Raw genomic sequence first — 25,524 nt, 5'->3', positions numbered from 1 at the left:
TTTCATTGTGTTTGCAATGTGATGAGTTACTTTATATTACTATTACTCATAACCGTCTCTTCATATAATTAGATGACATATAGTAATAGTGACTCACCAAAAACCACCAGTTCAGCAGGATCACTGTCCTTCTCTCCAACCATGTTGGTTCCAACGCACACATACATGCCAGCATCACTTTTCCTGGTGTTGGAAATCATCAACTTGCCTCCGCGGATCTGAAAATGAAAGGCACAAGAATGGGAAGAAGAGGGAGAAGGGAAAGAAGCAAAGAAAAAAAGACATGAAAAAATAGGAGGAGGAGGAGAAGATGTGGTGGTGGAAGAGGAGGAGAAGATGTGGTGGTGGAAGAGGAGGAGAAGATGTGGTGGTGGAGGAGGGGGGAAGAAAGGAGACAGAAGAAAGGAGATTGGGGAGAGTATATCCAGGCATGTTAGTCAAGAGAAGAGGCACGCCATTATGTCAGTGTGTGTCATAAATGGCTCTTTCGCTGTTTCTTTCACTGATGATGGCATTATTTGCAGGCCAGATGCCACAGAACCATCATCCATCGCTCAGTTTGTCATAAGTAGCTGGAGCACTTCGCTCTCAGAGTGCAGGTCTACTTGTGGTTCCCAGAGTTTCCAAAAGTAGAACGGGAGGCAGAGCCTTTAGTTATCAAGCTCCTCTCCTGTAGAACCAGCCCCCAGTCTGGGTTCAGGAGGCAGACACTCTCTGTACTTTTAAGGCTAGACTTAAAACCTTCCTCTTTGACAAAGCATATAGTTAGGGCTGGCTTCAGGCAACCCTGAACCATCCCTTAGTTATGCTGCTATAGGCCTAGACTGCCCGAGGACCATTGGTGCACTGAGCTCCCCACGACTGTCTAGTTTTATGGTATTTTAATATTTCTGTGCCATTTTTTCTAAAAAGTGGGTTTGTTTTGAAGAACACCCAAGACTACTGACTAACAGTCTGTGAAGTTCAATAGCAATATTGTCAATAATGATGGAACTGGACAGGTTTTTAATAAAGGTATTCTTATCAACAACTAAACCCAATGCTTTCAATGAATAAATAAATAAATAATAAAAATTATTTATAAAATTATTTGTAAACTCATTATTTACGTAGAAATCACCAGTCAACTTACTGTGATTCTCTCATCTCGATCATTGACACGCATATTGTTTCTCTTCCATGAAATGGTGGGCTCAGGATGGCCTCTTGGGGGGATACACTCCATTACAGCTGGCTCACCTGCTGCTACTACCACATCACTGGGCGTCTGACGGAAGTCATCTCTCAGAACTGTAAAAAAGAGGGTAGAGAGTGATGATGTAACTCTTTTGTTGATGATACTCTTTTCTCTTTTTACTGGTCAATCTGCTAAGACCCTACTACTTTTGATGATACTTTCCTTCATCATGCTACGCCTGCATCGAATCATATTTACTTTGTACAAACATTTTCACCTTCAAAGAAACTGATCTGATTTCTAGAGGATTATCTCTCACTGTGTGATAGAGCTAAAACACAAAGCATGACAGAACATTGCTATTGATGCTTAGTGACTATGAATTTAACATGGTGTGCACATGTCTTCATTGACAAAGTGTTGTGTGCACCATCACAACACATCAGTGACGAAGGCTCATGTTTCTGCTACGCAGAACATAGATAAATTATTCAATCATAACCCCCTTCTCCCATCACGCACACACGCACGCACGCACGCACTCTGTTCTGTCTTGTCAAAAAGTCCATGCATTATTATAGCCAAAAAAAACAAATCACCATTCAAACAAGTACAATGGGTAAATCAAGAACATGAACTGCAGTAAGCCACCTTAAATACAGAATCCAAAAAAAGTTCCTTCGCTCATGCTTTCTTGGATTCCAGTCATAAAACATTAGGGATCTGTCCTCGAGTCACTCCACCTCATTCACTTCCAAATTCACTCATTTGTAGTCAACATCTTGTGCTTGTTACCTGTGCTTGTGCTTTTTCTTACTCATTTCCTCCTCTCGAACTCTGTGACCTGTCAGAATAAAGTTGTGGAGGATGGTTTTGTAATCTATAGTAATGTACTGACAACATCAGTCTACCAGGAACAGACCAAAGCTAGAGAGTCTGCAGGGTAAAAATCTGGCCTAAGCCACCAAGGGATTTACAAAGATGATAAACCAATGTCAGGACTTCTTTCTATTTGGCAAAAAAAAACTTTTCTCCTAATCAACACAAACTGACCTAAGAAGCAAATCTTCATAAAATTATCTTCACATATTTTCAGCATTTTCAAAATAGCACTTATTCACATACATGACAGTCACACTGATGATATCAATTACTCATCAATATATTGACATTCAACTGATGTCCTAGAAAGCAGAAAGCAGAAAGCAGAAAGAAATCTGTTGTCACCATACAACTCTAGTAATTACTCATATCCTGATTCAATTAAATGAATTCAGCATTACATCTCACATATTAGGTTCAAATTTAATGTGGCAACAGCAGCAACATTCACACATTCATGAGCAGGGTGAAAATTTGCTTCTTATATAAGTAAAATATTTATGATTTATGATTGATATGCTTATCTAGCCCTGCAATGCCCTATGATGGACTGGTGACCTGTCCAAGGTATATCCCTGCTTTTCACCCAAAGAGAGCTGGTTACAATTTTTTTTGTAACTTAAAGACCTCATAGTACCATATTATCCCAGTAGAGCACTTCGCTCTCAGAGTGCAGGTCTACATGTGGTTCCCAGGGTTTCCAATAGCAGAATGGGAGGCAGAGCCTTTAGCTATCAAGCTCCTCTCCTGTGGAACCAGTTCCCAGCCTGGGTTCAAGAGGCAGACACTCTCTATACTTTTAAGGCTTGACTTAAAACCTTCCTCTTTGACAAAGCGTATAGTTAGGGCTGGCTTCAGGCAACCCTGAACCATCCCTTAGTTATGCTGCTATAGGCCTAGACTGGCCGAGGACCATTGGTGCACTGAGCTCCCCTACCCTAACCCTAACACTTCCTTCCCATCCTCTCTCTTCCTCTCCTCCCCCCTCACCACTGAATGTCACTAACCTTGTGCTCTCTCTCTCTCCCCTAGTTTGTGCTCTCTCCCTCTCTCTCTGTTCTCTCTGTACCTTCTGCAGGTGTCCCTGGTCCTGGAGCTGTATATTGCTGATGCGCAGTTACTGGTCCCACCAACCTGCAGTGTCTATTTGTTGTTTATTGTTGCTGTTCTTTCTCTCTCTCTTCTTTCCACTCACCCCAACCGGTCGAGGCAGATGGCCGCCCAAACTGAGCCCGGTTCTGCTGGAGGTTTTTTTCTTCCGTTAAAGGGAGTTTTTTCCTCTCCACTGTCGCCAAGTGCTTGCGACAGGGATTTGTTGGGTTTTTAGTTTTTGTTTTTGTAAAATGCCCTGAGATGCTTTGTATTGTGATTTGGCGCTATACAAATAAAACTGAATTGAATTGAATAGGCTCCAGCATATCCCTGTAAACCTGAATTGGAATAAAGAGGTATAGATAATGGATTGATAGATGAATGAGATGCCTTTGTAAGCACTTGTGCTTTACTGTGTCCGTATTTTATTTTTACTTAGAGCATGTACAATACAATGTAAAATACAGGGTTCTTTTGAACCACTAAGGTATTAAGTTGATGAATAAATAGACACCTAGAGTTACACTGTTATGGTGATTCCATTAACATTCAATTTGTAACTCAGTCCCTACTGGGAAGAGAAAGCCCTCCAAAGAAAAAAAAAAAAGGTTGCTACACAGTAACATTACTAAGGTTTTAGATAGACCGATAGATAGGGATGCACTCATTTTTGAAAAGATATGGCAGTGGTGGCATATTAGCACTTTGATCGGTATTATCTATAAATAAGTTTTCTACTTATGTAAGTTACAATTTTTTTTAATTTTTATTAATATGTACATTATGCCATTATACATGGGTCGATATGCACATGAAGGTGCATGTGTGTACCCAAGTTAGTGAGAAACAGTATCAATGTCGCTGTAATGTTACAGGCCAGCAGTGCTAGGTCACTGCCTCATCTGATTAATGACATTGCTCTAATGAAAGGATTGACAGGCCAACAAAGCTGCAGAATATTACCAATATGATCAACATCCATAAAGTCTGTCTATCCATGCATTCATGTCACTTCTGTGACTTCTGAGGACATTTCTTTATCACAAATACCTGGGTTAGTGTGGAAAATTCTTTGTCAGTGTCAGGCTGTACACCACAAAAGCTCATTTCTCTTGTTGTCAAGATAGCATGGCATCCTCTTTGGATGAGGGTGAGCCTGGGTGGCTATGTGAGGAGATAAATCAGTTTGTTTTGTTTGTAATCAAGGTCATAACAGACAGACACAGTGTTTAAGGAGAAAAGAGGATATTTTTCATTTCCTTATTAGCTAACAGAGCCTGTGCTTACCACTTCCCTGATACAATCCACACAATTGTTGTTGATACACAATTGTTGGCTCCTAGACTATTATGCTGTCATCTTTTTTATCAGTGTCTCAGAGAGATGAAATTGCCACTTATGGCTCTAATCCAACCCATATCCTGATGGCCCATTACTTAGCCACAGTGCATTTGGGCACTCTATATCCCATTGGCTCCTCCAATCCTGGAATGATATGCCAAACCACACCCCTGACCTTATCCACACCTGCTGCCCAAATTGTGGGCAGCAGGAACAAAGTGACTCTCTGAAAGTGTTAAAGTGTTCAGGAACCTGTCTCATCATGCAAATAGTGCAGGGAAATAGCACAGTTAGATGCATCCAAGGTCTGAATTACCATGACACAGGGTTAAAGAATTGCCATCATGACCTGTCACACACCATTCAGGGGCCCCTGATCTTTACCATTCTATGCTCCACACTCCTCATATCTGAGTAGAAAGAGGGTGGGTAGAGGTTTATTAGGCACTAGCAATTACCCACAAGGCCCTTAGAGGCCCATATTAAGTGGGTGCACTTTGACCCTTACTTTAAAGCCCTTCAACAAAGCCGGCATAATCCCCACCACTGGGCCTAAATGGTGTGCTTTCATCACAGCATAGACATACAGTAACACACAGAAGATAAGAAGAAAGCCCACAGATGGATATATTTCAAATATAGATGTCTGGCTGGAACTGAAACTTTGGAACCTGTACAATAAATTGTAAAACTGTAATAATGTAAAATTGAAAAGGTAAGAAATGAATACATACAGTACAACTGGAGTCAGATGATATGACAATATGAGTTATTTCATAAAGTTGCTTGATTGTCATTATTTATTTTTCTGGATTAAATAATTGTCCCTCAATTCAATTTCTAAAAAGCTATTTCATGACCATATATATTACAATGTACATAGTCAAATATAATTGGATTTTATTGCTAGCCCCTAAATAAAATCAAGTCTCGGCATTAATCAAAGTCAGATCTCTGAGGCTTTTTAGTTCCACTGGTTGTGTTAGATTGCTGTCAGTTTGTGTCTATACAATGACAAACACAACAGCCACACAAACGACACCCATCTGCATGTAGCATTTAACAGCTTGTGGTGTACATTGATGGATATGTGAATTGTATATTACACTGAATCATTATGAAAATTAAAAACCACCAGAGAGGCTAATCTCTTCTATGCCAAATAAAGTGTGTTGCTGTATGAGAGTAATATTTATCTGTGACCACTAGACATCTGTGATTTACCACATGTCCAAAGTATTAGGGCAATGCTGTGTATCAGCACATCATTCAAGCATTTATTTATTAAAAAAAACACCTTGCTTAGGCTCAATTTTAATTAAATGGCTTTTTCACTGCTTATGTTCACAAGCATTATGTGTGTGTGAGACAGCACCCCCCTCAAAGAATAAATATTCAAATGACAAAGAATGATGGATAGTCCCTTGGCTGGCACAGCAAACAGAGGGAGGGGAGGGGAATCAAGAAAAGCAACCTCTGGTTCATGCTCTGTTGTGGGGGACTGAGCTAGTCATCTGTCAGTCCGTCAGCTTACATGTTGTCTCAACATGAAGCAATCTGCTTTGGTGTAGAGACATAAAAACCCACTGATGTTATGGCTTGTTCGATCAAATACATACAAATACTTTCTCATCCTTTCTTCAATCCTAGTTAAAAATGCACATATACGTGTGACCTCTCTGTTCTCCCCATTTGTATAGCCTGTTACCTATAGCAGTATCTGTTCGGGCCCCAAACAGAAGCCACCTTCCATCAACCACTCTCATTATGTAGAGTGGATCCCTATCAACGATTTCACCATGATGAAACGGCCCACACAGGATATTGGCGTGTGTGTGTGTTTTCAATGGTGATGGGAGGGTCTTGAGCGGATGACTGTGGGGGTCTCACAGTTAGAGACAGATGTCTCCAACTGCTACTAAGCACCCATCCAATCTAATGCAAGCACAGACACCCATGCTGATATATTGCACAGCAGCTGAAGCATCAAAGACAAAAAAAACCACATGCTGCATCCAACACAACCAGTTCAAGCTCACTAGAGCAACAGACACACACACACACACACGCACACACACGCGCGCGCGCACACACACACACACGCACACACACACACACACACACGTGCACACCATTTTTGTACATAAACATTTTCTGACATTTGACCTGAAATGCCCTCCTCCATGTATAAAACATCTCGGCGGTTTAAAGTATAATTCCATTTTTTTGGAATTGCGGTGTCGTTTGGCTTTTTGGTCTGACAGGCTTGTATGGCCTTGAGTAAATCACAACATGGTTTAGCTATCTGGAAATGCTCATATGGCCAACAGCGAAATTGAGCCAGCGCTCATCCCAAATGAATGGGAATCTCAGGGCATTTCAATTACTCCTTACACAAGTCCAGAAGGGTCACCTTCTCAGCCCAGGCACTGGGCCCTGCCCTTTCATGCACACAGTCACACACACATACACAACCTTTTCATCAATGTCTGATGCATTTATCTCTCAAATTTACCCCCTCCATTTCTTTTATCCTTTAGTATGTCAGCTGGCACAGCCATTTAGGATACCGTCACTGCTGTTTAGCCCCATCATCTGAGTCCATTTAGCAGCTACGACAGCTGCCTCGACCCCACCCAACCAATCCCCACCACATCCCACCCAGAGCTGCCCCACCCATGCTACCACCAAACCTGCTCTGATTATTGAAAAACAAATATCACTAGCTATGATAATGAGAGCATGAAAATTGATTTCCATGTATAGCTGCGGAAATAACTGATACCAGTTAAGGAGAATGTTGAGAAAATTGTTTTTGTGTGTTATTATTACAGAGTGCAGACATTAAAATGAAAACAATTCAAAGCAATAAAGCACTGAAGTATTTGTCAAATTGATCCTGACCAGAGGTGGACAGAAAATCTCTGCAGTACAAATTAACTTTATGTGAAAGCCATGGCATTTCACAGCAAACCTCAGGAAAGCCAATTATTAGCCATTGGGCTCAGGTAAATTAAACCCCCACAAGTCACTGTGATGCATTACACTGTGATGATTACAAGTCTGGTATTAGCATTCATAAACCTCCTCTTATAACATAATCACCAGGTAAACCCAAGAAAATGATATTTAATTTAATATTCATGTCATGCTTTAATGTGTTATAATGTGTTGAAAATGTGTTATCAGCATTGTTGCTGCCCAAAATTGAAATAAGTGTTAAAATGTGAGAAAAACCCACCACACCCCCACCTCCAGTGCTGCAAAGAAAACAGATGAGGTTATCTGTCAAGGTGCAACATTTCATGGCTTTTTGAATGCTCATAAATGCCTAGGAACCAGCGCTCCACAGTGTCTTGTCATGAATTAGAAAAGAGCTGGGATAAGGATAGATGAGGAGTGGGTAGGTGGGGCAAATAATTGGCAACAGTGCTCTTAGCAACCAATATTAATACAGGCCCCACATGCAGTGTGACAGCACAGGACACACTCATCATGAGCAACACAGACAGGAGAGGGAAATGCGATGGACAAGAACTGTTCCGTGCTTGTGTGTGTAAAAATGTGTTTAGCCAACAGAGGAAGGTCAGGCCAATTTGCAGATACCTTGTTAATATGCAGTTGCAGTCCTGTCACAACAGGGTTATGTACAGTGGTGTGAAAAAGTGTTGGCCCCCTTCCTGATTTCTTATTTTTTTTGCATGTTTGTCACACTTTGTTTCAGATCATCAAACAAATTTAAATATTAGTCAAAGATAACATAAGTGAACACATCATGCAGTTTTTAAATTAAGGTTTTTATTATAAGGGAAAACAAAATCCAAAACTACATGGCCCTGCTGTTAAAACATAACTTAACTGTGGTTTATCACACCTGAGTTCAATTCCTCTAACCACACACAGGCCTCTGCCACACCTGTTCGCCATCAAGAAATCACTTAAATAGGACCTGCCTGACAAAGTGAAGTAGACCAAAAGATCTCCAAAAGCTAGACATCATGCCAAGATCCAAAGAAATTCAAAAACAAATGAAAAAGAAAGTAATTGAGATCTATCAGTCTGGAAAAGGTTATAAAGCCATTTCTAAATCTTTGGGACTGCAACGAGAGCCATTATCTACAAATGGCGAAAACATGGAACAGTGGAGAACCTTCCCAGGAGTGGCCAATTACCCCAAGAGCGCAGCGACGACTCATCCAAGAGGTCACAAAAGACCCCACAACAACATCCAAAGAACTGTAGGCCTCACTTGCCTCAGTTAAGGTCACTGACTCCACCATAAGAAAGAGACTGGGCAAAAATGGTCTGCATGGCAGAGTTCCAACACGAAAACCACTGCTGAGCAAAAAGAACATAAAGGCTCATCTCAGTTTTGTCAGAAAAACATCTTGATGATCCCCAAGACTTTTGGGAAAATACTCTGTGGACTGACCTGACAAAAGTTGAACTTTTTGGAAGGTGTGTGTCCCATTACGTCTGGCGTAAAAGTAACACCGCATTTCAGAAAAAGAACATCATACCAACAGTAAAATATGGTGGTGGTAGTGTGATGGGCTGGGGCTGTTTTGCTGATTCAGGACTTGGAAGACTTGCTGTGATAAATGGAACCATGAATTCTGCTGTCTATCAAAAAATCCTGAAGGAGAATGCCCGGCCATCTGTTCGTGACCTCAAGTTGAAATGAACTTGTCCATCTCTGAATGGCTGAAGAATAACAAAATGAAGACTTTGGAGTGGTCTAGTCAAGGTCCTGACCTGAATCCGATTGAGATGCTGTGGCAAGACCTTAAAAAGGTGGTTCATATTCGAAAACCCTCCAATGTGGCTGAATTACAACAATTCTGCAAAGATGAGTGGGCCAAAATTCCTCCACAGCGCTGTAACAGACTCATTGCAAGTTATCGCAAATGCTTGATTGCAGTTGTTGCTGCTAAGGGTGGCCCAACCAGTTATTAGGTTTAGGGGGCAAACACTTTTTCACACAGGGCCATGTAGTTTTGGATTTTGTTTTCCCTTAATAATAAAAGCCTTAATTTAAAAACTGCATGATGTGTTATCTTTGACTAATTTAAATTAAACACTTTTTCACACCACTGTATTTAATCTTTAATTTACATTGGAGTGCATGCCACATTCTACATGTAGAAAATTATGTAACTCCAAGAAAAATGACTGGGAGCCTCAGGATGTTGTGCACTAATATATATAATATAAATATACGGATGTCACACCACTGCATCCAACTAGGGAAAGGCATGAGGACAGCTGGATGTTTCTAATATTATGAAAGGATAGAGCTAAGAGATAATCAGTTATCATGAAATGTAAAATTTATAAATGCTTATCATTTACACGTCTAGCATTATAACATTAGTCATCAGGTATAAGTTTGCAAAGCTGCATGTGTAGCCTAGAGTATAGTCCAGTTTTTCTAGTTTTTACTCCTTTGCAGTAACATTCACTTGTCTTGTCATTCATAACAGTGAATCAAAGAATGTACCTGTACAGTGACTGTAGTCGTCTGATATTCAGTAATGAACCCTTTCCACCATCACTTCTGTGATGGATGCTCACACCAACACCCACACCCACACTCAAACAGAGCAGAAAAAGCCTTGGGCATCCCACTGCCATATCATTGAAATAGCCATATCTCAAGTCAGGATGGGGATTGAATTAGAATACTACTTCTCACAAGGGGCCTCCCTAACCCCTTCCTTACCCAATCCAACCCATGCCCATCCCCATCCCCTACCATGAACCTGGCACTAAAAAAAAAAGCCCTATTGTTGTGCACAGGCACGGATAAAGCCAGTCTGTTGTAAACACAAACATGCCAGTACATTCATACCCACAGACCCAAACCGACTTCTGCTCATTTGAGTAAATCCCTCCAATCTTCTGGCATGAGGAGTGTTCACCTATGTGTGGCGGCTCAGCAGCAAGTTCCCATTTCTGAGCTGGGGCTGCTGTTTCAGCTGTGCTCACTCACCCAGCAACCTTGTGGTTAATCCACCGCAAACCTCCCCTGGCATGTCATGTCGGCCCTATTGATGAGAGTGTGTGTATATCCATGTGGTTTTACATCAATTTTTCATCTATGTGTTTCATCTCTGTAATTCCTGATAGGACTACCCCAACCACTGACAACATTCAGACCAAACCCAGCCAAGTATGGACTCTGCAATTCTATAGGATTCAAAATAACATTTCAGCATCCCAGCTCTAGGGCTTTCCTTCATAGAGTGGTGGAAAGAGAAAAATCCTTTCATCAGGGGTTAGTGCTAGAAGCATCAAGCCTGCTGATATATCCTTGGGCAAGAAAAATCTGTTTCCTGCTGCTGGGTCATGTCATGTAGCTGACCCTGACTTTTCACCTCCTGCAGTAATGAGCAAGAAAAAACAATTTCCCAGTGTGGATCGATAATATGACATTATCAAAAGCCTGTACTTAAAGTTTCATTCTCCTTCTATTTAATGCAAAATTTAATTTAACAACATGGATGATAAACAGTACAGGTGCATGACCTTTGAGGAGATACAGTCAAGGTAAATAGTTCTTATATCAACTTAAAGGAACCATGTATTTATTGGCTTGAGCATTATCTGTTCGATGAAAGGACAATGACAAGGATTTAACTTTATTTTGGACTGAAATCATAAGCATCTTACAAACTTGTCTTGTATTAGTCTTCTCTTAATCAAGGCTGGTATAAATCCTGTGGGGAGTGCAACTCTGTCCTAAAAACAAGCGTACGGTATGTTTTTTGTCATGGGCACAGTGGAGTAAATTACAGAGGTAGAGCCATGGGAGCTTCGTCAAATTACCCAAGCTTCTCATGAAATATTCAAACTATTTGACAAAACTTCATTCAGCTTGAGTGGCTCACTACTCTTCCTAAAGGAGAATAAAGTATCAGGTGAAGCAGTTAATGCCTCATTGACAGGCTTCCAAAAATAGCTTATGGCTTTTTGACAAAAAAACATTTTGGAGTGGATTTTAAAGTAAATGTTTGCTTTATTTGGAGATTCTCCAAACCTTTAAAAACTGAGGAAAAAACAACATTTTTGATGCAGAAAACAAGCCAGTTGAGAGATTCAGAGAAAAAAAACTGGACTGCTTGCTATGGGGAGGAGGGAGATGTATAAACATATACATTCATACGCACTCTTAATCTTAGTGTAAGTCAACCAATATGCCCACAAATATGTGAGATGTGTCAAACAGATGTGATGGAGAACAGACTAACATGGCTGAAGTAATGCATGCATGGCAATGCTAAGGACAGCCAAAGCAACAACCCTCCTCACCCCCTCTGCCCTCCCTCCACCAGTAACACTCACCCCAAGGGCTTCCCACAACAATACCATTACAGAGATGGTCAAGGTTCCTGTGTGTGGTCAGCTAATAAAGCAATTGTCCGCCCTGAAAAAAGGGATTACTTTAATCTAGTAATGGCCGATGTCATGTGGAGTAAGAAGGTCACTGAGAATTGCTGAGAAGCCTATTGTCAGGCAAATGAATGGCCCCCTGCACACCATCACCCCCACTTCTACTGCCCCATAATGCCCTGTGATGACCCACCGGCTCAAAGAGTAGTTCACCCATCCGGAAAAACAGAAATACTCTTTTATCACACCTCAACAGTAAGAGGGTGGATAGAACCTCCTCTAGACAATGGGTGCACCCACCCCATTCTTGGATGCTGACACCCAACACTCATCAAGAATTTATTGAGCCTCAATACGTTTGTATTGTACTGTACTTGTTAGGTAAAAAGCAATAACACTGCTGGAAGTGAGTAATTGCTGTGAACAGGTTTCTACACTGTCTCGCCATCCTATAAGTTCTGTGAATTTACTCAGCAGAGCATTTTGTTGTTTGCACACACACGCACACACAGCCCTGTCATTTTCTGCACTTTCAATTTTCCTTGCATTGCCTGAAAGGTGGAGAAGGTGAATCATCTCTCTAACATTAGTGTCTTCATGTTGGAGGTGGGCCAGTTTACACATGTCAGCTGACCTATCAGCTCCCTCTGTCTGCTAACACAACCTATGACTGAAGCTATACTGGCAGTCTTTCCTGTCAAACGTACACAAAAATATGTTCGCAAAGCTGGAGCAGATGGTCAAACCTGTATCCTGCCTCATGCTAACGTATGTTAGTGTGCCATACGTGATCATACCCCTGCACTGACAAAGGAGGAGAACAAGGTGGTGGTGTGAGGGGAAAAGCAACAGTTCCAATTTTCTACCCTGTCAGATGGATCTAGGAGCAGAAATCCATTTAGCTCCACTTGAATGACTTAAGCCCCCATTTACTGACCTTTTGTTGCAACCACTTTGTTGTAGGAGCACATCTTAAGAAGAAATTATTCTTGTGCGAATATACATGAGCAGAAATCAATAAGCATTTTACACAGCCGTTTGCCCCCATATTTACTAATATTGCTAGATCCCCCTGAAACGTTGTTACCACTAAGAGATGGTAGCTGCTATTTCTTTGGCCATATCATGTACTCAAGGGTGAACACTTTTGTCGATAATCAGTTCTAAAGTGAGAAACAGAGAGAGAAACAGCCCTCTTCTGTTACTACTCAGAGAATTTGCAAGGCCAGATAGGGAAAAATGTGACTTACATAACTGCAAGCACATCTAACAAGGCTGATATTAAAAACCAAGCAATGCCTACTGTTAAAATTGCTCTCTAGAAGATGCTCAGATATGACAGCAATGTCTGTATGTCTTACCAAGGCATACAAAGAATAAAGCCCATTCTTAATATGGAGAGAGGAAACTTTGTCAATTAAGATAATTTAACAATTTAACATTTACAGCCAGTGATTTTGAATACAGTCATAGTTTCACACTAATATATTAACTTTCCAAGGGCTTACAAGCTGCAGCATCAGAGGTGAAAATACAACTTAAAATCTCTCATGATAGATACCATATTCTTCTTCAAACAGAAATTCACACCTAAGATTTGGCTTTGGCAGCAATGAGAAAATATTCAATTACTGACTGAAAGTAGAATAAATAGTCAAATATCCAGAATTACTAGAATTAATTTTCAAGTTAGATCATCTCATCCAATAACTAATAAAGTGTAAAGTAATTAAAATGTGCTGACAAGATCTATAATGCAGAATTTGTTGTCTAATGATTTAAAGGTTTTTCAATTACAGGAAAAAGGTAACACATAAAAACTATGCTGGATTGTCCAGGAACTAAAACAACGTTTTCTGGTGATAGCAATTTAGTTATCCTGGTCAAATGTCGAACAAAAACTGAACAGTGACTAGAATGAGCTGATAAATAATCACAATCTGTTGCTGAATAAACTGACTCCACAGATTTATAAAGCACAATGTGCAAATTCAGCAGTGATAACATTGATTCTCAGAAACTTCCAACATTCATTTGTACACTGACTTTCCTGCTTAGTAACAAGACTGACATCAAGCTACTTCTTCCACTGTTACTTTAATGTTCTTTCTTTTTTCCTGTCTGTAATGATGTTCTGATTGTGTTCAATTGATTTGTTTGAAACATGTATTGACCATGTTAGCCTCTTGTGTCTGTCATAAATGATGCGTGAAACTCCTCAGTTGTATGCTCTATGCATGTTTGTGCTGCTAATGCCCCATCTGCCTTCTGCCATCACTGCTTATTGTTGATTTGCATTATGTTCAGTATATTTTACTGTCACATCCCACCATAGTTGTTTTTTTATACTTTCGTTACTGATTCACTACTGACTGTGTTTTATCACCCTCATGACCCCTATGGGTGTATTTAAACCAATATTAGCAGTACCTTAAGAAACACAGGCTTCAAGAAGGCCGGTGCATTGGTGCAGCAGGGGTGATGTTGCAGAGAGTTTTAAAAAGTATAGCAATCTTGAAAAGATTTATACTGGAGTGGAGTGCAACATCTAACAAAACAGTGATGGCCAATCCATTACATTCATGACATTCATGTAGATGTTGAAAATAACAGTCTCAGCACTGCATTTAATTAATTATATTAGATTCAATTGGTTTCACTCAAAATGTTAGTAAATCCACCCACTGTTTTAATCACACCCTTGATCTTGTTCTGACCTATGGTGTCAATATTGAACATTTAATAGTTCTTCCCCAAAATCCTGTTTTGTCTGATCATTCTTTAATAAATTTTGAATTTAAGATGATGGCTCATACAGCGTTTGAAAGAAAATTCCACTACAGCAGATGCTTATCTGACAACGCTGTTAATAAATTTAAGAAAATGATTCCATCTTTATTTGCATCTATGCCAAGTATAAACATAGTTGAGGGCAGCTGCTTCAATCCCACTCCCTACCAAATTGATCATATTGTTAACAGTGCTGTAGCTTCACTGCATGAAACGCTTGATACTGTAGCGTTTTCTCTCAAAAAGAAGTTAGTGAATCAGAGAAGATTAGCCCCATGGTATAATTTACATATTCGTACCTTAAAGCAGGCATCACGAAGGCTGGAAAGGAAGTGGTGTTCCACAAATTTAGAGGAAATTTTTCTAGCCTGGAAAAACAGTCTACTAACATATAAAAAAAGCTCTCCGTAAAGCCAGAACTGCATACTATTCATCACTAATAGAGGAAAATTAGAACAATCCCAGGTTTCTTTTCAGCACTGTAGCCAGGCTGACAAAAAGTCACAGCTCTGTTGAGCCCAGTGTTCCCTTAGCTCTCAGCAGTGATGAATTTATGAGTTTCTTTACAAATTAAATCACAACTATTAGAGATAAAATTCAGCAGATGCTTCCTATACCTGCAATAAATGAATCTTCTACTACAGTAGCTCTTGAATCATCTGTAGGACCTCAGTTATGTTTAGACTGCTTCTCTCCCATAGATCTCTCTGAATTTACATCAGTAGTTGCTTCATCGAAATCATCAACGTGTCTCTTAGACCCCATCCCGACTAGACTGCTTAAAGACACCCTGCCATTAATGAACTCATCTTTATCAGACTTGGTAAATTTATCTCTAGTATCAGGCTACGTACCACAGGCCTTTAAGACTGCAGTAATCAAACCCTTACTCAAAAAGCCTAGTCTTGATCCAGGAGTCTTGGCTAATTATAGACCAATATCCAATGTACCATTTATTTCTAAAATCTTAGAAAAAGCTGTTGCTAAGCAGCTATCAGACCACTTACACAGGAATGAACTATTTGAAGATTTTCAATCAGGATTTAGAGCACATCATAGTACAGAAACAGCACTATTAAAAGTCACCAACGATCTTCTCTTAGCCTCAGATAATGGACTTGTTTCTATACTTGTCCTCCTAGACCTTAGTGCTGCATTCAACACTATTGACCACAACATCTTATTACAGAGACTGGAGCATGTGACTGGTATCAGAGGAACAGCATTAAAATAGTTCCAATCCTACTTATTGGACAGATTCCAGTTTGTTCATGTCCATGATGAACCTTCCACACGAACAAAAGTTAGTTATGGAGTTCCACAAGGCTCTGTGCTAGGACCGATTCTGTTCACCCTGTACATGCTTCCTTTAGGATATATCATTAGGAAGCACTCTATTAATTATCACTGCTATGCAGATGACACTCAGTTGTATCTATCTATTAAACCTGTTAACACAAACCAGTTAACCAGACTTCAAGCGTGTCTAACTGACATAGAGGCCAGGATGATCAGTAATTTTCTACTTTTAAATTCAGAGAAAACAAGTTATTGTATTTGGGCCTAAAAACCTCAGAAATAACTTTTCTAAAATTTTAACTACTTTAGATGGCATAGCACTGACCTCCAGCACTAATGTGAAAAACCTCGGAGTTATTTTTGACCAGGACATTTCCTTTAACTCACACATAAAACAAATCTCTAGAACTGCCTTCTTTCACCTGTGCAACATTGCCAAAATTAGGAATATCCTATCTCAAAATGATGCAGAAAAACTAGTCCATGCATTGGTTACCTCAATGCTAGATTATTGTAACTCATTACTATCTGGATGTCCCAGTATCTCCATAAAAAGCCTCCAGTTAATCCAGAATGCCACAGCCAGAGTCCTGACAGGAACTAGCAAGAGTGATCACATTTCTCCTATATTAGCTTCTCTTCATTGGCTCCCTGTAAAATACAGGATAGAATTTAAAATCCTTCTTCTCACATACAAATCCCTTCATGATCAAGCTCCTTCATACATTAAAGACCTCATAGTACCATATTATCCCAATAGAGCACTTCGCTCTCAGAGTGCAGGTCTACTTGTGGTTCCCAGAGTTTCCAATAGCAGAATGGGAGGCAGAGCCTTTAGCTATCAAGCTCCTCTCCTGTGGAACCAGCTCCCAGTCTGGGTTCAGGAGGCAGACACTCTCTGTACTTTTAAGGCTAGACTTAAAACCTTCCTCTTTGACAAAGCATATAGTTAGGGCTGGCTTCAGGTAACCCTGAACCATCCCTTAGTTATGCTGCTATAGGCCTAGACTGCCCAAGGACCATCAGTGCACTGAGCTCCCCTACCCTAACCCTCTTCCTCTCCTCTCCCCTCACATGTATATTCCACCATAGAATGTCACAAACTTTGTGCTCTCTCTCTCTGCCCTCCCTCTCCCTGTACCTTCTGCAGGTGTCCCTGGTCCTGGGGCTGTATATCGCTGATGTGCAGTTACTGGCCCCACCAACCTGTAGTGTCTATTTGTTGTTTATTGTTGCTGTTTTTTTCTCTCTCCTCTATCCACTCACCCCAACCGGGCGAGGCAGATGGCCGCCCAAACTGAGCCCGGTTCTGCTGGAGGTTTTTTCTTCTGTTAAAGGGAGTTTATCCTCTCCACTGTCACCAAGTGCTTGCTCATAAGGGATTTGTTGGGTTTTTAGTTTTAGTTTTTGTAAAGTGCCTTGAGATGATTTGTATTGTGATTTGGCGCTATACAAATAATTGAATTGAAATACATGCAAGTGCTAATTACAGGTGGAATAACTAATAACTAATAACTAAACAGTTCCCCATTTTACCTGACAAACACTGAAACAGGAGCAAATTATCACTGCTCTGCTCTAATTCTGCCTAAAAGGAGTCAATCTGCCATACAGGCTTTATTACCTGATAATCTTATTAATCTGTATCCTGAAACACCACGCCCACACCAGTGTGTTGTTTTACTAAGCCCATCCCATCTGTCCTCAACGACTTCAGACCGGTTGCTCTGACGTTACACGTGATGAAGGTCCTGGAGAGACTTGTCTTGGCCCAACTCAGACCCCTTGTGACCTCTGCCCTGGACCCTCTTCAGTTTGCATATCAGCCTCATGTTGGTGTGGACAATGCTATCATCTACCTGTTGCAGTGTGCTCACTCTCAACTGGATGGTGGGAAGGTCACTGTGTCTTTGATTTCTCCATTGCCTTTAACACCATTCAGCCCTTCCTGATGAGTGAGAAGCTGCTCAGAATGGGTGTCAGCCCAATGTCTCCTGGATTGCTGATTACTTGTCTGACAGGCCCCAGTCTGTGTGGCTGGGGAGCTCCCTGTCTGATACAGTGATCAGTAAAGTGGGGGCACCACAGGGGACTATACTGTCTCCTTTTCTGTTCACCCTATACACATCAGACTTCCAATACAGCTCTGGGTCCTGCCACCTGCAGAAGTTCTCCGATGACTCTACGGTGGTTGGGTGTATAAGGGATGGGCAAGAGGCGGAGTACAGAACACTGATCGGAAACACTCTTGGAGTCCCAGGTCAACCACCTGCTCCTTAATGTGGACAAGACCAAGAAGCTGGTGGTGGACTTATGAGGATACCAGTGGAGCCCATCATCATCCAGGGCCAGGAGGTGGACGTTTTGGATCACTACAAATACCTGGGGGTTCACTTGAACAGCAGGCTCGACTGTGATGCTGTGTACAAGAGGGGCATGAGTAGATTCTACTTTCTGAGGAGGTTTAGGTCCTTTAATGTATGCGGTAGGATGCTGGAGCTCTTCTACCAGTCTGTGGTTGTGAGTGCCCTCTATATTATATATAGAGGTATAAATATATTCCTCTATACTTTGCTGTGGCCAGTTGGGGGAGCAGCACGTCCAAGAGGAACATCAGTCGGATCAACAAACTGATTCGGAAAGCAGGACACATTATTGGCAGGGACATGGAGACATTCGAGTCAGTGAGGGACAGGAGGACACTGGACAAACTGCTCTGCATTATGGACAATTCTTCACACCCACTTCACCAGATCATAGAGGGTCAGAGGAGCTCATTCTCCAACAGACTCATCCAGCTCCGCTGTCACAGTTAACAGTACAGGACTTTGTTCCACTTCATTCTTCTGTTTAATAACTCCCCCCTTTGCAGCAGATGACTCCACCATCCTCCACCACAGTCTCTTCTGTGGTGCTGACTGTTTATGTTTGTATATAGTGTATATTTACTTCTATCTGTGTGTATATTGTACATATTCAAATGTTGTATTTTCTGCTTGTATTTTTCTATTCTATTTTTATTTTTATTATTTAATAGTTTTGTTTGTTTTTCAGTGTCTGTATGCAACTGAGATACTGTGACCAAGGAATTTCCCTTGTGGCCCAATAAAGTTTATTCCAGTTCTATCTATCTACTAGAGGGCTTTTGCTGGCCTTAATGAGCCCAAACAGACGGCCATTTGTATCCTGTAAGACCATGACTGATGACTCTCAATGTCATTGTTAATCACAATACTTCAAAGAAATACACATACAAATATTCATAAAATATGTTCATGTTAGGCAGCATGGTGGATGAGTGGTTAGCACCGTAGCAAGAATGTCCCAGGTTCTCAACCCATCAGGGACCTTTCTGTGTGGAGTCTGCATGTTCTCCAGGTACTCTGGTTTCCTCCCACAGTCCAAAAATATGTATGTCAGGTTGATTGGTGACTCTAAATTGCTCATAGGAGTGAGTGTGAGTGTGTGAGGTTGTTTGTCTCTATGTGGCCCTGTGATGGACTGGTGACCTGTCCAGGGTGTACCCCGGCCTTTCACCATGAGAGACCTGGGATAGGTTCCAGCAGTATGAGTGTAGGCATTTGAAATGTATGGTACAATTAACACAATCCAATAAAAACACAGCACCACAAAACACAGCCCTAAAAATGGCCCCCATACATACAGTACATCCTTATATTACCGTATTTTCCGGACCATAAGCCACACCAGAGTATAAGTTACTTTTAGCAAAAACAGCCTGGTTGAACAGAAAAAAAAAAAAAACATATAAGTGGCTTTGGTGTATAAGTCACATTTCTAATTATACTAATTATAATCCAAATTAGCCTATGAAGAATGGAGTCTAGGCATAACAACAAGCAGAAAGTGCATTACGATATTCATTTATCCATGTCAATGTTATTACCTGCACTTTGAAGTCTGCTGTATAGCTCTTTCTTTTGGGTGGCATTTTCACTTGTGTTACTTGTGTTAGGAGTTCAAGATTAAAAGATTTTTATTTTTAATTTGATTACCTGTGCAGGACATACAGAGGAATCGACATGCTGTTTATCTCTCTCCTTAGCAATATAATCAAAAATAAGCAGTTTAAAATAAAGTAAAATAAGAAAATGGAAAAATAAAATAGGCATAAAAATAGAAAATAAGATATATACACAAGTTATACACACAAGCTATTAAGATTAAGTGAAAATATATGTACAATCTTGGTTATAGTGCAAATACAGCAGTAGTGTACAACGTGAGGATGAATATAAACAAAGGGCCTTTAAAGGTGCAAAGACCAACAGGAACAGTAGTGCAAATGACCATAAAGTGCAAACACTGACAGATTAGCAGTTGTTGTAGTTTAGTGTGAACATAAAAGCTTTTACTTTTCCAGTGGTAAAGTATTATCTTCAATTGAGTCAAGAATGCCATCTAACTACTTGATAGAATTATTGTAAATATACACATATAAGTAGCTTCACTGTATAAGTCGCAGGACAAGCCAGAGGAGTAACAAAAGTTTAACTTACGGTCTGGAAAATACAGTACATAAACAGAAATCTATATTCACACAATGAAATGACTATTTAGAAGAGGGCCTGGTGGATATTGTAGTGCAGTGCAGCGATCAGCAGTTTAGAGAGTGATTGGAGAAAGGAGCCTTTATTATTCTCCACAGACCCCTATGACCCCTGTGTTACACTGTCATTACGGGTAGGGGTGGGGGGATTCCTCAGACCACCTGTTGTCAACGGCTCTCCCCCTGAATCGCCCCCCACACCACATCCTTCTGCTTTTGTTCTACTGACCCTTAATGACACACAGCAACATGCACACACATACTGGTCACTGATCGCGCTCACCTTTAGTGTTGCCTAATTAATTCATGGCTATCCTCTGGAGGAGGGTTTGGCTGATGGGTCTGGCTCAGTGACCAGCAGACAGTCGGATCATACAGAGGGGGTTAAGCCAGAGGCCTGTGGCCTCATTCTGACCATCTGATCCCCCTCTTTTAAGATCAGTATGGCCACTGGCTCCGTGATGCAAAAAGCAGGGACCTGCAATCCCATTAGTGAAGCATGAACACGCCTCAGGGCTCACACAGACAGACATATAGACACATACACAGAAGGCAGCTTGTTATCATCAAGCAACTGAAAATGTCACTGCTGAACAGTTCAGTATTAGAGGTGACAGTGTTACTTTATAACTCTCTACTGGCTCAGAGTCCTGAACACAAATACATCCAAACATTCAGAGTAACTATGTTGGTATGATGATGCACTATGGAGCTCATGCCCTGATGTGACGTGATATCTAGTAAAAAACAGATCTGTACAAAGATGAGTAGGAGTTACTTAGACTTATAATAAGACTTGACAGTAGCTGTCTGGGCAAATGAAGCTGAATAGAAAAGTGCTGCTGACAGCTGGCGAGAATGTTGTCATGCTCTGGTGGATGTGCATAAGATGCAAAAAGGGCTACATATGAAATACATCAGTGGGATGTGTACTCATACAGCAGCCAGATTCCTATGTAGTTCTTATTCAAGGAAAAGGGGAATTTATTAAAATATGAACACATAACCATCTTTTCTTACCTGCTACATACAGTTGCCAAATACAGACAATAATGTGAGGACTACTTGTTGATGCCATCTAGAATCTATGATTCAACCCATGATGATAGAAAACCACAAAGGAATGTGCTTTTTTAGTAACGACTGTAACACTGAAGATTTCCTTTTCAATAGACAGTCATCACAGGTGAATGGTCAATCTTTCTTATAACAGCTGTCTGACAGACTCTTAAATACATCCCATCCTTAATAGGTCAAAACACTACCAGATAAAATCTACTGTCTCAGACCAGCTTAACAGATATCACCTCATTTCATAAAAGGCTAACAGCTATACCAGGCTTATTCAGAATAGGTTAAAAGATAAACAATTAACAGTTCAAAACAACTTATTAGGGACAGGATAAAGACGGCAGTTACTTAGCAGTTTGTTGACAAAGGCTGTCAACAAATATATTTCAGCATTTTCCCTCCTATGTAACATTAAAGCAACTTATTTAAAAAAAATAATAGTGGCAAAACATAGTGGTGATGTAGTAGTGATTTCTGACAGAGATTCACACTAGGTGTAAGGCCACTTTGATGTACTGTTCAGCTACTTGTACTATACATACAGTGGGTACGGAAAGTATTCAGACCCCTTTAAATTTTTTACTCTTTATAGTGAAAAATGTGGTGTTTTATTAAAAAAGAAAAACTGAAATATCACATGGTCATAAGTATTCAGACCCTGTGCTCAGTATTGAGTAGAAGCACCCTTTTGAGCTAGTACAGCCATGAGTCTTCTTGGGAATGATGCAACAAGTTTTTCACACCTGGATTTGGGGATCCTCTGCCATTCTTCCTTGCAGATCCTCTCCAGTTCTGTCAGGTTGGATGGTGAACGTTGGTGGACAGCCATTTTCAGGTCTCTCCAGAGATGCTCAATTGGGTTTAGGTCAGGGCTCTGGCTGGGCCAGTCAAGAACGGTCACAGAGTTGTTCCGAAGCCACTCCTTTGTTATTTTAGCTGTGTGCTTAGGGTCATTGTCCTGTTGAAAGGTGAACCTTCGGCCCAGTCTGAGGTCCTGAGCACTCTGGAAGAGGTTTTCTTCCAGGATATCTCTGTACTTGGCCGCATTCATCTTTCCTTCAATTGCCTTTCCTAATCAAGTCCAATCAGTTTAATTAAACACAGCTGGACTCCAATGAAGGAGCAGAACCATCTCAAGGAGGATCAGAAGAAATGGACAGCATGTGAGTAAAATATGAGTGTCACTGCAAAGGGTCTGAATACTTATGACCATGTGATATTTCAGTTTTTCTTTGTTAATAAATTTGCAAAAATTTCTACATTTCTGTTTTTTCTGTCAAGATGGGGTGCTGAGTGTACATTAATGAGAAATAAAATGAACTTTTTTGATTTTGGCAAATGGCTGCAATGACACAAAGAGTGAAACATTTAAAGGGGTCTGAATACTTTCCGTACCCACTGTATAGATGTACAGTTCAGTGTGACTGCAACCCACTGTGTATGGCAGCATATACAGCTCCAGTCATAACCCATATGGGTCCAGTCCACTGGGTTAATAACAGGGACAGAGGGCAGCTTGAAGAGAGTGCAAACAGCAGAAGGAGAGGGGCAGGAAGAAGCCAGTGGGGTGGAGAGTGGGGGAGAGTGAGGAGGAGGAATCACTTTATCTTCTTGATCGCAGCCACCCAACTAGCACTTCGGTCCCACCATAACTCTTTTCTAACACCCCACATCCTTTCCCCATTTCCAAATCCATAAACCCTGAAATACATTTTTCTGCACAGGGGTCTCAGTAATCAAAAACAGACAGACAGGTGTGCATGTGTGTGTGTGTCACATTTGTGTGCTAGTTCAGGCTCACTTTCTCACCCATAGTATTCCTAAGGGTGGGAGAAATAGATGAACGGTACTGTCTCCACTTAGAACCTCCTCACTATTTTTCTCAAACTCTCTCTCACACACAGACACAGACACACACACACAATTCATACAAACACAGAGGAACACAGGAGTTTCATCACATTTTCACCTGTTCACTTCAAATTCCACAGCAGCTGCTGTCATGAATCTTAAGGGGTTGACCTCCATACAACCTTAAAAAAGGGGAGTAGTGGTTGGTTTTGGGAGCATAAAACTGTTAGAGGTCACTTCACTCAAATTTTATTTGAAATGCTACTAACTCCACCCCCAGCACCTTAGAAAACACACATCTTCCCTTCCTTTGTTACTGTGAATATTCATGAGCCATAAAGCCAGACAGTGGAAATGCAGCAGCCATAATAAAAATGTCAGAGTTATAAAACACTCAAACGAAAAAGTCGCCAGGAGCATGGGCAAGTCACTCTGAATGCCAAAATCTCCACCCAGGGGTGTCTGGCCCGTTAGGACTATTGTGCTTGACAGACTTTTATGCATCCAACATGAATTGGCCTCTGCTTCTGTAACTTTGTAAGACACATTTTCAGGATCAAATAATCTCATTTAATGCCTGAAATCGGATAGAATTGGGGCACAAAACACACACTTTGTAAGGAAATGTTTAGTAAAGTGGTGTATGGTTTTTTTTAATGCAAGGTAATGGAATGTGCAGGTTGACAAAACACATAGGAAAGATGGATGCTGGATGACAGCTGTACTTGCAGCGCATACAAATTAAAGCAACTCAAAATACAAAATTGTATCAATTTTGCTTTTCTCTGTGGGATTTTGCTGTTGATCCTACATTTAGGATATGATTTTTATAGCACCCCAAGTTAATGTGGTGAGAATCTAAACTGTTTTTAACATTTAGTTCTACGCAAGGAAATGTATGTTTGTTTAAAAATGACAACTACATACACATATCTGAGGTTAGGTTACATGTACTGATGCATGAAAAGACTCTCACAGTTCAAGCACCAAACACCCATTCATCAAACACATCATTAATAATGAATGGTACTGAGGTAACTAAGCAGAACATTCCCTAATGGCTTATTGAGTGCTTAATTGTCTGCATATGAATGTTTGCAAAGAATAATATTCTGCTCACCCTTCAGAAATAATGAGAAAGAATTATTGTACCAGACAAAAGATAAGTAGTGATTATTACAATTGTTTAAACTCAGCAACTAAATTTGACCTTTATTTGTAGATCCAAAGAATCACATTCTTGTAGTTAAACTTTTACTCATATCCCATTAATTGCTTAATCTTAAACACATAACAGTTTGAATGAGTACCTTAACTATTTGAATTAAGGAGTGTAGCTCTTAAAAAAAAGATATGAAAAATGTAGTTACAGCTGTGGTTTGACTGTATCAAATGCATCTTGATAAACATTCAGGTAAATATATGTATAAACTTAGAATAGGCAAATAGCTAACATTAAAGGACACTGATCTGTAACAGCAACAACAATAGCTTGATCCCGAATGTGCACAAATTCTTAAAGAATAACTTTTTTAACCTACTCTATTTTGTCTAAAAGTAATTATGGAAACTATAGCGTGTGCTAATTTTACTATTGCTACCTCTGCTGTAATGATGGTAAATGGACACATCATTTTGTGGGAACTGTATTATTTCAGTAGTAGTGGCAAAGGTCTATGGATAGTAATGTTGTCCAGAATCTCCTACAATGAATTTGATGCAGAGAGCTCTGGTATTCAGAGGGTGAGCCCTAATTTATCTCTTATATTTTATTTGACCTCTGTGAACTCATTCATCATCAACTGCTGCTTCAAATTACAAAGGAAATGTCTAGACAAACTCTTATTTGTGCTCTTGTTCTCTTTGCTACATACACAGAGCAGGACAGCAAATGCTACAAAATGAACCACTTCCAGACAAACTGTCAAGTCTTGTATTTTTATCAGAGGTGCAAAATTCTGCCTTTTCATCACACTGCTTGCACCTCAGCCTGCAGCAAATGGACTGTGAGGGGTTAAAACCTTTAAAAATTTTCCTTTCACTGGGTTGGGCTCCCACC

At 40.4% G+C, this 25,524-nt stretch overlaps 1 protein-coding gene across 5 annotated transcripts in view; it reads right to left on the bottom strand.

Moving 5' to 3' along the window:
- Positions 1-25,524, bottom strand: part of robo3 (roundabout, axon guidance receptor, homolog 3 (Drosophila)) — a 95,117-nt gene that overhangs the window by 52,859 nt on the left and 16,734 nt on the right. For all 5 annotated transcript variants that reach the window (XM_026329075.1, XM_026329076.1, XM_026329078.1 and 2 more), the window contains exons 3-4: positions 1,133-1,290; positions 98-218 (exon numbers count right to left, since the gene is read on the bottom strand). In XM_026329075.1, the coding sequence (XP_026184860.1) occupies positions 98-218; positions 1,133-1,290 (279 nt within the window). The remainder of the gene's footprint in view (positions 1-97; positions 219-1,132; positions 1,291-25,524) is intronic.

Source organism: Mastacembelus armatus, chromosome 14 (assembly GCF_900324485.2).
Source record: "Mastacembelus armatus chromosome 14, fMasArm1.2, whole genome shotgun sequence".
Taxonomy (NCBI): domain Eukaryota; kingdom Metazoa; phylum Chordata; class Actinopteri; order Synbranchiformes; family Mastacembelidae; genus Mastacembelus; species Mastacembelus armatus.
Note: the sequence above shows the minus strand (reverse complement) of the source record. Positions and strands in the feature narration are given on the sequence as shown.